Below are 12,358 nucleotides of genomic sequence, written 5' to 3'. Positions count from 1 at the left end.
TTATCCCTTTCCATCATTAACGTAACGTCACCGAATTGTGGTCACTGTCCCCAAAGTGCTCTCCTACCTCCAAATCCAACACCTGGCCTGGTTCATTACCCAAAACCAAATCCAACGTGGCCTCGCCTCTTGTTGGCCTGTCAACATATTGTGTCAGGAAACCCTCCTGCACACACTGTACAAAAAACGACCCATCTAATGTACTCGAACTATATCTTTTCCAGTCAATATTTGGAAAGTTAAAGTCTCTCATAATAACTACACTGTTACTTTCGCTCTTATCCAGGATCATCCTCGCCATCCTTTCCTCTACATCCCTAGAAATATTTGGAGGCCTATAGAAGACTCCCAACAGTGTGACCTCTCCTTTCATGTTTCTAACCTCAGCCCATACTACCTCGGAAGATGAGTCCCCATCGAGCATCCTCTCCGCCACCGTAATACTGCTCTTGACTAGCAGCGCCACACCTCCCCCTCTTTTGCCTCCTTCTCTGAGCTTACTAAAACACCTAAACCCCGGAACCTGCAACATCCATTCCTGTCCCTGCTCTATCCATGTCTCCGAAATGGCAACAACATCGAAGTCCCAGGTACCAGCCCATGCTGCCAGTTCCCCTACCTTATTTCGTATACTCCTGGCATTGAAGTAGACACACTTCAAACCACCTACCTGAATACTGGCCCCCTCCTGCGACGTCAAATCTGTGCTCCTGACCTCTATACTCTCATTCACCCTTACCCTAAAACTACAATCCAGGTTCCCATGCCCCTGCTGCATTAGTTTAAACATCACCCCCATTGAGACAAACTCAGTTACGACATCACCCGCACAGAGACACACTCGGTTACTACATCACCCCCATAGAGACACACTCGGTAACTACATCACCCCCATAGAGACACACTCGGTTAATACATCACCGCCATAGAGACAAACTTGTTTACTACATCACCCCCATAGAGACACACTCGGTTACTACATCACCCCCATAGCGACACACTAGATTACTACATCACCCTCATAGCAACACACTCGGTTACTCCATCACCCCCATAGAGACACACTCGGTTACTACATCACCCCCATAGCGACACACTCGGTTACTACATCACCCACATAGCAACACACTCGGTTACTACATCACCCCCATAGGGACACACTCGGTTACTACATCACCCTCATAGAAACACACTTGGTTACTACATCACCCCCATAGCGACACACTCAGTTACTACATCACCCCCACAGAGACACACTCGGTTACTACATCACCCCCATAGAGACACACTCGGTTACAACATCACCCTCATAGCGACACACTCAGTTACTACATCACCCCCATAGCGACACACTCGGTTACTACATCACCCCCATAGAGACACACTCGGTTACTACATCACCCCCATAGCGACACACTCGGTTACTACATCACCCTCATAGTGACACACTTGGTTACTACATCACCCCCATAGCGACACACTCGGTTACTACATCACCCTCACAGCAACACACTCGGTTACTACATCACCCCCATAGCGACACACTCGGTTACTACATCACCACCATAGAGACACACTCGGTTACAACATCACCCCCATAGAGACACACTCGGTTACTACATCACCCCCATAGAGACACACTCGGTTGCTCCATCACCCCCATGGAGACACACTCGTTTTCTACATCACCCCCAGAGAGACACACTCGGTTACGGCATCACCCTCATAGCAACACATCGATTACTACATCACCCCCATAGAGACACACTCGGTTACTACATCACCCCCATAGCGACACACTCGGTTACGACATCACCCTCATAGCGACACACTCGGTTACTACATCACCCCCATAGCGACACACTCGGTTACTACATCACCCTCATAGGTGATGTAGGAATAATATGATCAGGGATAGTCAGCATGGCTTTGTGAAGGGTAGGTCATGCGTCACAAACCTTATCGAATTCTACGGAGGCTGGGGATTGAGGGTGATTTAGAGATGTGGATCAGAAATTGGCTAGCTGAAAGAAGACAGAGGGTGGTGGTTGATGGGAAATGTTCAGAATGGAGTTCAGTTACAAGTGGAGTACCACAAGGATCTGTTCTGGGGCCGTTGCTGTTTGTTATTTTTATCAATGACCTAGAGGAAGGCGCAGAAGGGTGGGTGAGTAAATTAGCAGACGATACTAAAGTCGGTGGTGTTGTCGATAGTGTGAAAGGATGTAGCAGGTTACAGAGGGAAATAGATAAGCTGCAGAGCTGGGCTGAGAGGTGGCAAATGGAGTTTAATGTAGAGAAGTGTGAGGTGATTCACTTTGGAAGGAATAACAGGAATGCGGAATATTTGGCTAATGGAAAAGTTCTTGAAAGTGTGGATGAGCAGAGGGATCTAGGTGTCCATGTACATAGATCCCTGAAAGTTGCCACCCAGGTTGATAGGGTTGTGAAGAAGGCCTATGGAGTGTTGGCCTTTATTGGTAGAGGGATTGAGTTCCGGAGTCAGGAGGTCATGTTGCAGCTGTACAGAACTCTGGTACGGCCGCATTTGGAGTATTGCATACGTTTCTGGTCACCGCATTATAGGAAGGACGTGGAGGCTTTGGAGCGGGTGCAGAGGAGGTTTACCAGGATGTTGCCTGGTATGGAGGGAAAATCTTATGAGGAAAGGCTGATGGACTTGAGGTTGTTTTCGTTGGAGAGAAGAAGGTTAAGAGGAGACTTAATAGAGGCATACAAAATGATCAGGGGGTTGGATAGGGTGGACAGTGAGAGCCTTCTCCCGCGGATGGAAATGGCTGGCACGAGGGGACATAGCTTTAAACTGAGGGGTAATAGATATAGAACAGAGGTCAGAGGTAGGTTCTTTACGCAAAGAGTAGTGAGGCCGTGGAATGCCCTACCTGCTACAGTAGTGAACTCGCCAACATTGAGGGCATTTAAAAGTTTATTGGATAAACATATGGATGATAATGGCATAGTGTAGGTTAGATGGCTTTTGTTTCGGTGCAACATTGTGGACTGAAGGTTCTGTACTGCGCTGTATTGTTCTATGTTCTATGTAGTAAACGAGTGTGCCTCTATGGGGGTGATGTAGTAACCGAGTGTGTCTCTCGGGGGGTGATGTAGCAACCGAGTGTGTCTCTAAGGGGTGATGTAGTAATCGAGTGTGTCTCTATGAGGGTGATGTAGTAACCGAGTGTGTCTCTATGGGGGTGATGTAGTAACCGAGTGTGTCTCTCTGGGGGTGATGTAGTAACCGAGTGTGTCTCTATGGGGTGATGTAGTAATCGAGTGTGTCACTATGGGGGTGATGTAGTAACCGAGTGTGTCTCTATGGGGGTGATGTAGTAACCGAGTGTGTCGCTATGAGGGTGATGCCGTAACCGAGTGTGTCTCTATGGGGGTGATGTAGAAAATGAGTGTGTCTCCATGGGGGTGATGTAGCAACCGAGTGTGTCTCTATGGGGGTGATGTAGTAACCGAATGTGTCGCTATGGGGGTGATGTAGTAACCGAGTGTGTTGCTGTGAGGGTGATGTAGTAATCGAGTGTGTCTGTTTGGGGGTGATGTAGTAACTGAGTGTGTCGCTATGGGGGTGATGTAGTAACCGAGTGTGTCGCTATGAGGGTGATGTAGTAACCGAGTGTGTCGCTATGGGTGTGAAGTAGTAACCGAGTGAGTCTCTATGAGGGTGATGTAGTAACCAAGTGTGTCTCTATGAGGGTGATGTACTAACCAAGTGTGTCGCTATGGGGGTGATGTAGTAACCGAGTGTGTCTCTATGGGGGTGATGTAGAAAACGAGTGTGTCTCCATGGGGGTGATGTAGCAACCGAGTGTGTCTCTATGGGGGTGATGTTGTAACCGAGTGTGTCTCTATGGGGGTGATGTAGTAACCGAGTGTGTTGCTGTGAGGGTGATGTAGTAATCGAGTGTGTCTGTTTGGGGGTGATGTAGTAACTGAGTGTGTCGCTATGGGGGTGATGTAGTAACCGAGTGTGTCTCTATGGGGGTGATGTAGAAAACGAGTGTGTCTCCATGGGGGTGATGTAGCAACCGAGTGTGTCTCTATGGGGGTGATGTTGTAACCGAGTGTGTCTCTATGGGGGTGATGTAGTAACCGAGTGTGTTGCTGTGAGGGTGATGTAGTAATCGAGTGTGTCTGTTTGGGGGTGATGTAGTAACTGAGTGTGTCGCTATGGGGGTGATGTAGTAACCGAGTGTGTCGCTATGAGGGTGATGTAGTAACCGAGTGTGTCGCTATGTGGGTGAAGTAGTAACCGAGTGTGTCTCTATGAGGGTGATGTAGTAACCGAGTGTGTCTCTATGAGGGTGATGTAGTAATCGAGTGTGTCGCGATGGGGGTGATGTAGTAACCGAGTGTGTCGCTATGGGGGTGATGTAGTAATCGAGTGTGTCTGTTTGGGGGTGATGTAGTAACCGAGTGTGTCGCTATGGGGGTGATGTAGTAATCGGGTGTGTCTGTTTGGGGGTGATGTAGTAACCGAGTGTGTCTCTATGGGGGTGATGTAGTAACCGAGTGTATCTCTATGAGGGTGATTTAGTAACCGAGTGTGTCGCTATGGGGGTGATGTAGTAACCGAGTGTGTCGCTATGGGGGTGATGTAGTAATCGAGTGTGTCTGTTTGGGGGTGATGTAGTAACCGAGTGTGTCGCTATGGGGGTGATGTAGTAAGCAGGTGTGTCTGTTTGGGGATGATGTAGTAACCGAGTGTGTCTCTATGGGGGTGATGTAGTAACCGAGTGTGTCTCTATGGGGGTGATGTAGTAACCGAGTGTGTCTCTATGGGGTGATGTAGTAACCGAGTGTGTCGCTATAGGTGATGCAGAAACCGAGTGTGTCTCTATGAGTGTGAGGGAGTAACCGAGTGTGTCGCTATGAGTGTGTTGTAGTAACTGAGTGTGTCGCTATGGGGGTGATGTAGTAACCGAGTGTGTCCCTATGGGGGTGATGTAGTAACCGAGTGTGTCGCTATGGGGGTGATGTAGTAACCGAGTGTGTCGCTATGGGGGTGATGTAGTAACCGAGTGTGTCGCTATGGGGGTGATGTAGTAACCGAGTGTGTCTCTGTGGGGGTGATGTAGTAACCGAGTGTGTCTCTGTGGGGGTGATGTAGTAACCGAGTGTGTCGCTATGAGGGTGATGTAGTAACCGAGTGTGTCGCTATGGGGGTGATGTAGTAACCGAGTGTGTCGCTATGGGGGTGATGTAGTAACCGAGTGTGTCGCTATGAGGGTGATGTAGTAACCGAGTGTGTCTCTATGGGGGTGATGTAGTAACCGAGTGTGTCGTTATGGGAGTGATGTAGTATCCGAGTGTGTCTGTATGGGGGTGATGTAGTAACCGAGTGTGTCTCTATGGGGGTGATGTAGTAACCGAGTGTGTCTCTATGAGGGTGATGTAGTAACCGAGTGTGTCGCTATGGGGGTGATGAAGTAACCGAGTGTGTCTCTATGAGGGTGATGTAGTAACCGAGTGTGTCTCTATGGGGGTGATGTAGTAACCGAGTGTGTCGCTATGGGGGTGATGTAGTAACCGAGTGTGTCTCAATGCGGGTGATGTAGTAACCGAGTGTGTCTCTATGCGGGTGATGTAGTAACCGAGTGTGTCTCTATGCGGGTGATGTAGTAACCGAGTGTGTCTCTATGGGGGTGATGTAGTAACCGAGTGTGTCTCAATGCGGGTGATGTAGTAACCGAGTGTGTCTCTATGCGGGTGATGTAGTAACCGAGTGTGTCTCTATGCGGGTGATGTAGTAACCGAGTGTGTCTCTATGGGGGTGATGTAGTAACCGAGTGTGTCTCAATGCGGGTGATGTAGTAACCGAGTGTGTCGCTATGGGAGTGATGTAGTAACCGAGTGTGTCTCTATGGGGGTGATGTAGTAACCGAGTGTGTCTCAATGCGGGTGATGTAGTAACCGAGTGTGTCTCTATGCGGGTGATGTAGTAACCGAGTGTGTCTCTATGGGGGTGATGTAGTAACCGAGTGTGTCTCAATGCGGGTGATGTAGTAACCGAGTGTGTCTCTATGCGGGTGATGTAGTAACCGAGTGTGTCTTTATGCGGGTGATGTAGTAACCGAGTTTGTCTCAATGGGGTGATGTTTAAACTAATGCAGCTGGGGCATGGGAACCTGGATTGTAGTTTTAGGGTAAGGTTAATGAGAGTATAGAGGTCAGGAGCACAGATTTGACGTCGCAGGAGGGGGCCAGTATTCAGGTAGGTGGTTTGAAGTGTGTCTACTTCAATGCCAGGAGTATACGAAATAAAGTAGGGTAACTGGCAGCATGGGCTGGTACCTGGGACTTCGATGTTGTTGCCATTTCGGAGACATGGATAGAGCAGGGACAGGAATGGATGTTGCAGGTTCCGGGGTTTAGGTGTTTTAGTAAGCTCAGAGAAGGAGGCAAAAGAGGGGGAGGTGTGGCGCTGCTAGTCAAGAGCAGTATTACGGTGGCGGAGAGGATGCTAGATGGGGACTCATCTTCCGAGGTAGTATGGGCTGAGGTTAGAAACATGAAAGGAGAGGTCACACTGTTGGGAGTCTTCTATAGGCCTCCAAATAGTTCTAGGGATGTAGAGGAAAGGATGGCGAGGATGATCCTGGATAAGAGCGAAAGTAACAGGGTAGTTATTATGGTTACTACATCACCCCCATAGCGACACACTCGGTTACTACATCACCCCCATAGAGACACACTCGGTTACTACATCACCCCAATGGAGACACACTCGGTTACTACATCACCCCCATAGCGACACACTCGGTTACTACATCACCCCCATAGCGACACACTCGGTTACTACATCACCCCCATAGAGACACACTCGGTTACTACATCACCCCCATAGCGTCACACTCGGTTACTACATCACCCTCATAGAGACACACTCGGTTACTACATCACCCCCATAGAGACACACTCGGTTACTACATCACCCTCACAGCAACACACTCGGTTACTACATCACCCCCATAGCGACACACTCGGTTACTACATCACCCCCATAGCGACACACTCGGTTACTACATCACCCTCATAGAGACACACTCGGTTACTACATCACCCCCATAGAGACACACTCGGTTACTACATCACCCTCACAGCAACACACTCGGTTACTACATCACCCCCATAGCGACACACTCGGTTACTACATCACCCCCATAGCGACACACTCGGTTACTACATCACCCCCATAGAGACACACTCGGTTACTACATCACCCCCATAGCGACACACTCGGTTACTACATCACCCTCATAGCGACACACTCGGTTACTACATCACCCTCATAGAGACACACTCGGTTACTACATCACCCTCATAGAGACACACTCGGTTACTACATCACCCCCATAGCGACACACTCGGTTACTACATCACCCTCATAGCGACACACTCGGTTACTACATCACCCTCACAGAGACACACTCAGTTACTACATCACCCTCATAGCGACACACTCGGTTACTACATCACCCTCATAGCGACACACTTGGTTACTACATCACCCCCATAGCGACACACTCGGTTACTACATCACCCTCACAGCAACACACTCGGTTACTACATCACCCCCATAGCGACACACACGGTTACTACATCACCCCCATAGCGTCACACTCGGTTACTACATCACCCCATAGCGACACACTCGGTTACTACATCACCCCCATAGCTTCACACTCGGTTACTACATCACCCTCACAGCAACACACTCGGTTACTACATCACCCTCATAGAGACACACTCGGTTACTACATCACCCCCATAGAGACACACTCGGTTACTACATCACCCTCACAGCAACACACTCGGTTACTACATCACCCCCATAGAGACACACTCGGTTACTACATCACCACCATAGAGACACACTCGGTTACTACATCACCCTCATAGAGACACACTCGGTTACTACATCACCCCCATAGCGACACACTCGGTTACTACATCACCCCCATAGAGACACACACGGTTACTACATCACCCCCATAGCGACACACTCGGTTACTACATCACCCTTATAGAGACACACTCGGTTACTACATCACCCTCATAGAGACACACTCGGTTACTACATCACCCTCATAGAGACACACTCGGTTACTACATCACCCCCATAGCGATACACTCGGTTACTACATCACACTCATAGAGACACACTCGGTTACTACATCACCCTCATAGAGACACACTCGGTTACTACATCACCCCCATAGCGACACACTCGGTTACTACATCACCCCCATAGAGACACACACGGTTACTACATCACCCCCATAGCGACACACTCGGTTACTACATCACCCCCATAGAGACACACTCGGTTACTACATCACCCCCATAGAGACACACTCGGTTACTACATCACCCCCATAGCGACACACTCGGTTACTACATCACCCCCATAGAGACACACTCGGTTACTACATCACCCCCATAGCGACACACTCGGTTACTACATCACCCCCATAGAGACACACTCGGTTACTACATCACCCCCATAGAGACACACTCGGTTACTACATCACCCCCATAGAGACACACTCGGTTACTACATCACTCCCATAGAGACACACTCGGTTACTACATCACCCCCATAGAGACACACTCGGTTACTACATCACTCCCATAGAGACACACTCGGTTACTACATCACCCCCATAGAGACACACTCGGTTACTACGTCAACAGGTTCATTCTATCTTTAAACAGATATATCGCTTACCATTAAAATGCCAAAGTGTGTCAGGTGGTTACAGCTGCAGGTTGTGTATTTCCGGTTGCTGACAATTACTTCACATCCAGATGTGTTCCAGCCTCCTGCTCCACCTGAATAGGAAATTCATGTCTGTCCGATCAGTAATCTCAATTCCGAGCGATGCTCCCATTGATCGGCCTCTGCACTCGGTCTCGATCCGGAGTAACGGGCTTCAAGTCACTGTGAGGCCAGCTTGTTTTGGAGGGGGTTGAGTCAAGGTTACCCCAAACGATACAGGGGTTGAATGGATTCAATTCTCAGGACACATTCCATGGATTAGGCTTTTATTCGATGGAGCAGAGAGATTGAGGGGTGATTTTAGTGAGGTGTTTAAGATGTTTGAAGGATTTGAATGGGTTGGAAAGAGAAAAGTGTTTCTCTCTGGGTCACAGAGCGAGATGGGTTAATGGAGAGAAGGTAAGTCAGGAATGATCTGTATCAATGGCAGAGGAAAGGTCTGATTTGCTGAATGGGAGATGATGTGTTGGGTGCTCTGGATCCGTGGAACACATACAGGCCACCAACACTTTAAATAGTGCAACACTATTTTATTGAGTTAGAAACTGTTGAACATACTTTCACTGTGGGTTAACACGATGTTAGATTAAACTAAAGACCTATGCCTGTCCGAACCAGTCTATGCACTCAGCACATGGTGAGGATCTGTGCTGTAAGCTGTAAGCTCTGTCCTTGTAGGAGGCTGCATCCCGAATGAGCGGGAACTCTGATGCCCCCTGTCTTTATAGTGAGTGTGCTCTAACTGGTGATTGGCTGCGGTGTTGTGTGTGTTGGTTGGTCCCACTGTGTGTCCATCAGTGTGTGTGTCTGCACCATGATATACTGGTGTATATTATGACATCCCCCTTTTATAAAAGAATGTATGTTTGTGGCAATAAATAGTGTATGGTGATAATGTTCCTAACTACGTGTGGTGTGCGAAGACATTTACAGGACTATGTACATGAGAACAAAGCTATTTACATGGGAAGGTGCCTGGTGCAGAGAAGCAGTATGCAACAAGAGTAACGCGATGAACACTATATACAAACCAGGGAAACGATCAAACAAAGCAACGAAACCATTCAGAAAGTCGATAAGTCCGCAAAGTTCAGAAATTTAGTCTCTGAGGTGGGCGACAAATTCTGGTTGACCGCCTCAAGGGTGGGTCGGGAGCCGCCGGTTCAGGAGCGGGCTGGACTGCGTCAGAGTCTGGGGGATGCAGAGTGACAGGGAGCTCTGCATAGTCCGTGGCAGGGTCAGCAGGAGGGCGAGGCGACAGTGGAGGATCACGTAGTGAACGTGGAACGAGACGAAGGGCGCGTCGATTGCGGCGCAGAATGGAGCCATCCGGTAGACGAACCAGGAACAAGCGGGGGGCCACCTGCCGAAGGACGAAAGCGGTCGCAGACCAGCCCCCATCCGGGAGATGGATGCGGACGTTGTCATCTGGAGCCCGAGCCGGGAGATCAGCTGCACGGGAGTCATGAGCAGCCTTGTGCTGTGCACGAGACAGCTGCATCCGGCGAAGGACCGGAACGTGGTCGAGGTCTGGGACATGGATGGACGGCACCGTCGTCCTCAGGGTGCGATTCATGCGTAATTAGGCTGGTGACAGGCCAGTGGACAGCGGGGCGGAGCGATAGGCCAGCAAGGCGAGGTAGAAATCGGACCCAGCATCGGCAGCCTTGCATAGGAGCCGTTTGACGATATGTACTCCCTTCTCCGCTTTGCCGTTGGATTGGGGGTACAGGGGACTGGATGTCACGTGGGCAAAATTGTCCCGCCTGGCAAAGTTGGACCATTCCTGGCTGGTGAAGCAGGGGCCATTGTCTGACATAACCGTGAGCGGGATGCCGTGTCGAGCAAAGGTTTCCTTACATGCACGAATGACTGCAGGCGAGGTGATGTCGTGCAACCGTATCACCTCCGGGTAATTCGAAAAGTAATCCACGATCAGGACATAGTCTCTACCCAGCGCGTGGAACAGGTCGATGCCCACCTTGGTCCAAGGTGACGTGACCAACTCATGGGGCTGCAGGGTCTCACGTGGTTGGGCCGGCTGGAAGCGCTGACAAGTGGGGCAGTTGAGCACTGTGTTGGCGATGTCGTCATTAATGCCGGGCCAGTACACTGCCTCTCGGGCCCGTTGGCGGCACTTTTCCACGCCAAGGTGGCCCTCGTGTAGTTGTTCCAGGACAAGTTGGCGCATGCTATGCGGGATGACAATGCGGTCCAGTTTCAGAAGAATCCCGTCTACTACCGCCAGATCATCTCTGATGTTATAGAACTGAGGGCATTGGCCCTTGAGCCACCCGTCCGTTAGGTGGCGCATGACGCGCTGTAGCAAAGGGTCAGCCGCCGTCTCGCGGCGAATTTGGACGAGGCGTTCATCCGAGGCAGGTAGATTGGAGGCCGCGAATGCCACATGGGCGTCAACCTGGCAGACAAATCCCGCTGGGTCACATGGAGTGTTGACTGCCCTGGAGAGAGCGTCAGCAATGATGACGTCTTTGCCTGGGGTGTATACCAGCTGGAAGTCGTATCGCCGGAGCTTGAGAAGAATACGCTGGAGGCGAGGCGTCATGTGGTTCAAGTCTTTCTGTATTATATTGACCAGCGGGCGATGGTCGGTCTCGACGGTGAATTGAGGAAGTCCGTAGACATAATCGTGAAACTTAACCACACCGGTCAGAAGGCCCAGGCACTCCTTTTCTATCTGCGCGTAGCGCTGCTCCGTGGGGGTCATCGCACGTGACGCATATGCAACGGGGGCCCATGATGAGGCCTCATCACGTTGAAGGAGCACCGCCCCAATGCCGGATTGGCTGGCATCGGTCGAAATTTGGTCTCCTTTGCTGGATCAAAGAAAGCTAAGACCGGGGCCGTGGTCAGTTTTGTTCTGAGTTCTCTCCATTCGCGCTCGTGGGCAGGGAGCCATTGGAAGTCTGTCGTCTTCCTGACCAGGTTCCTGAAAGCCGTGGTATGGGAGGCGAGGTTAGGGATAAATTTCCTGAAAAAATTGACCATACCCAGAAATCGGAGGACCGCCTTTTTGTCCTCTGGTGTTTTCATAGCTGTGATGGCAGCTACCTTGTCCACATCCGGCCGCACTCCCAATTGGGAGATGTGGTCCCCGAGGAACTTGAGTTCCGTCTGACCAAAAGAGCATTTGGTCCTGTTGAGGCGGAGGCCGTGCTCATGTATACGTCTGAATACGCGCTTGAGGCGACTAACATGCTCCTGCGGGGTGGTGGACCAAATGATTATGTCGTCGACATAGACACGAACACCTTCAATGCCTTCCATCGTTTGTTCCATAATCCTATGGAACACTTCTGATGCAGATTTGGGGCGTCATTCTCCGACCCCCCGCCGGGTCGGAGAATGGCCGTTGGCCGCCGTGAATCCCGCCCCCGCCCACACCGAAGTCTCCGGTACCGGAGATTGGGCGGGGGCGGAATCGGGCCGCGCCGGTTGGCGGGGCCCCCCGCTCAATTCTCCGGCCCGGATGGGCCGAAGTCCCGCCCAGGAATTGCCTGTCCCGCCGGCGTAAATCAAAGCTGG

The 12,358-nt window shown here is 50.5% G+C and overlaps 1 protein-coding gene across 1 annotated transcript in view; it reads right to left on the bottom strand.

Moving 5' to 3' along the window:
- adgrg4a (adhesion G protein-coupled receptor G4a) overlaps nt 1-12,358 on the bottom strand; it is a 721,014-nt gene that overhangs the window by 664,450 nt on the left and 44,206 nt on the right. The window contains exon 8 of the mRNA XM_072501541.1: nt 8,762-8,865. Within this exon, the coding sequence (XP_072357642.1) occupies nt 8,762-8,865 (104 nt within the window). The remainder of the gene's footprint in view (nt 1-8,761; nt 8,866-12,358) is intronic.

The sequence above is a fragment of the Scyliorhinus torazame genome, chromosome 5, assembly GCF_047496885.1.
Source record: "Scyliorhinus torazame isolate Kashiwa2021f chromosome 5, sScyTor2.1, whole genome shotgun sequence".
NCBI classification, from domain to species: domain Eukaryota; kingdom Metazoa; phylum Chordata; class Chondrichthyes; order Carcharhiniformes; family Scyliorhinidae; genus Scyliorhinus; species Scyliorhinus torazame.
The sequence above is the reverse complement of the archived record's forward strand: the minus strand, read 5'-3'. Positions and strand labels throughout refer to the sequence as shown.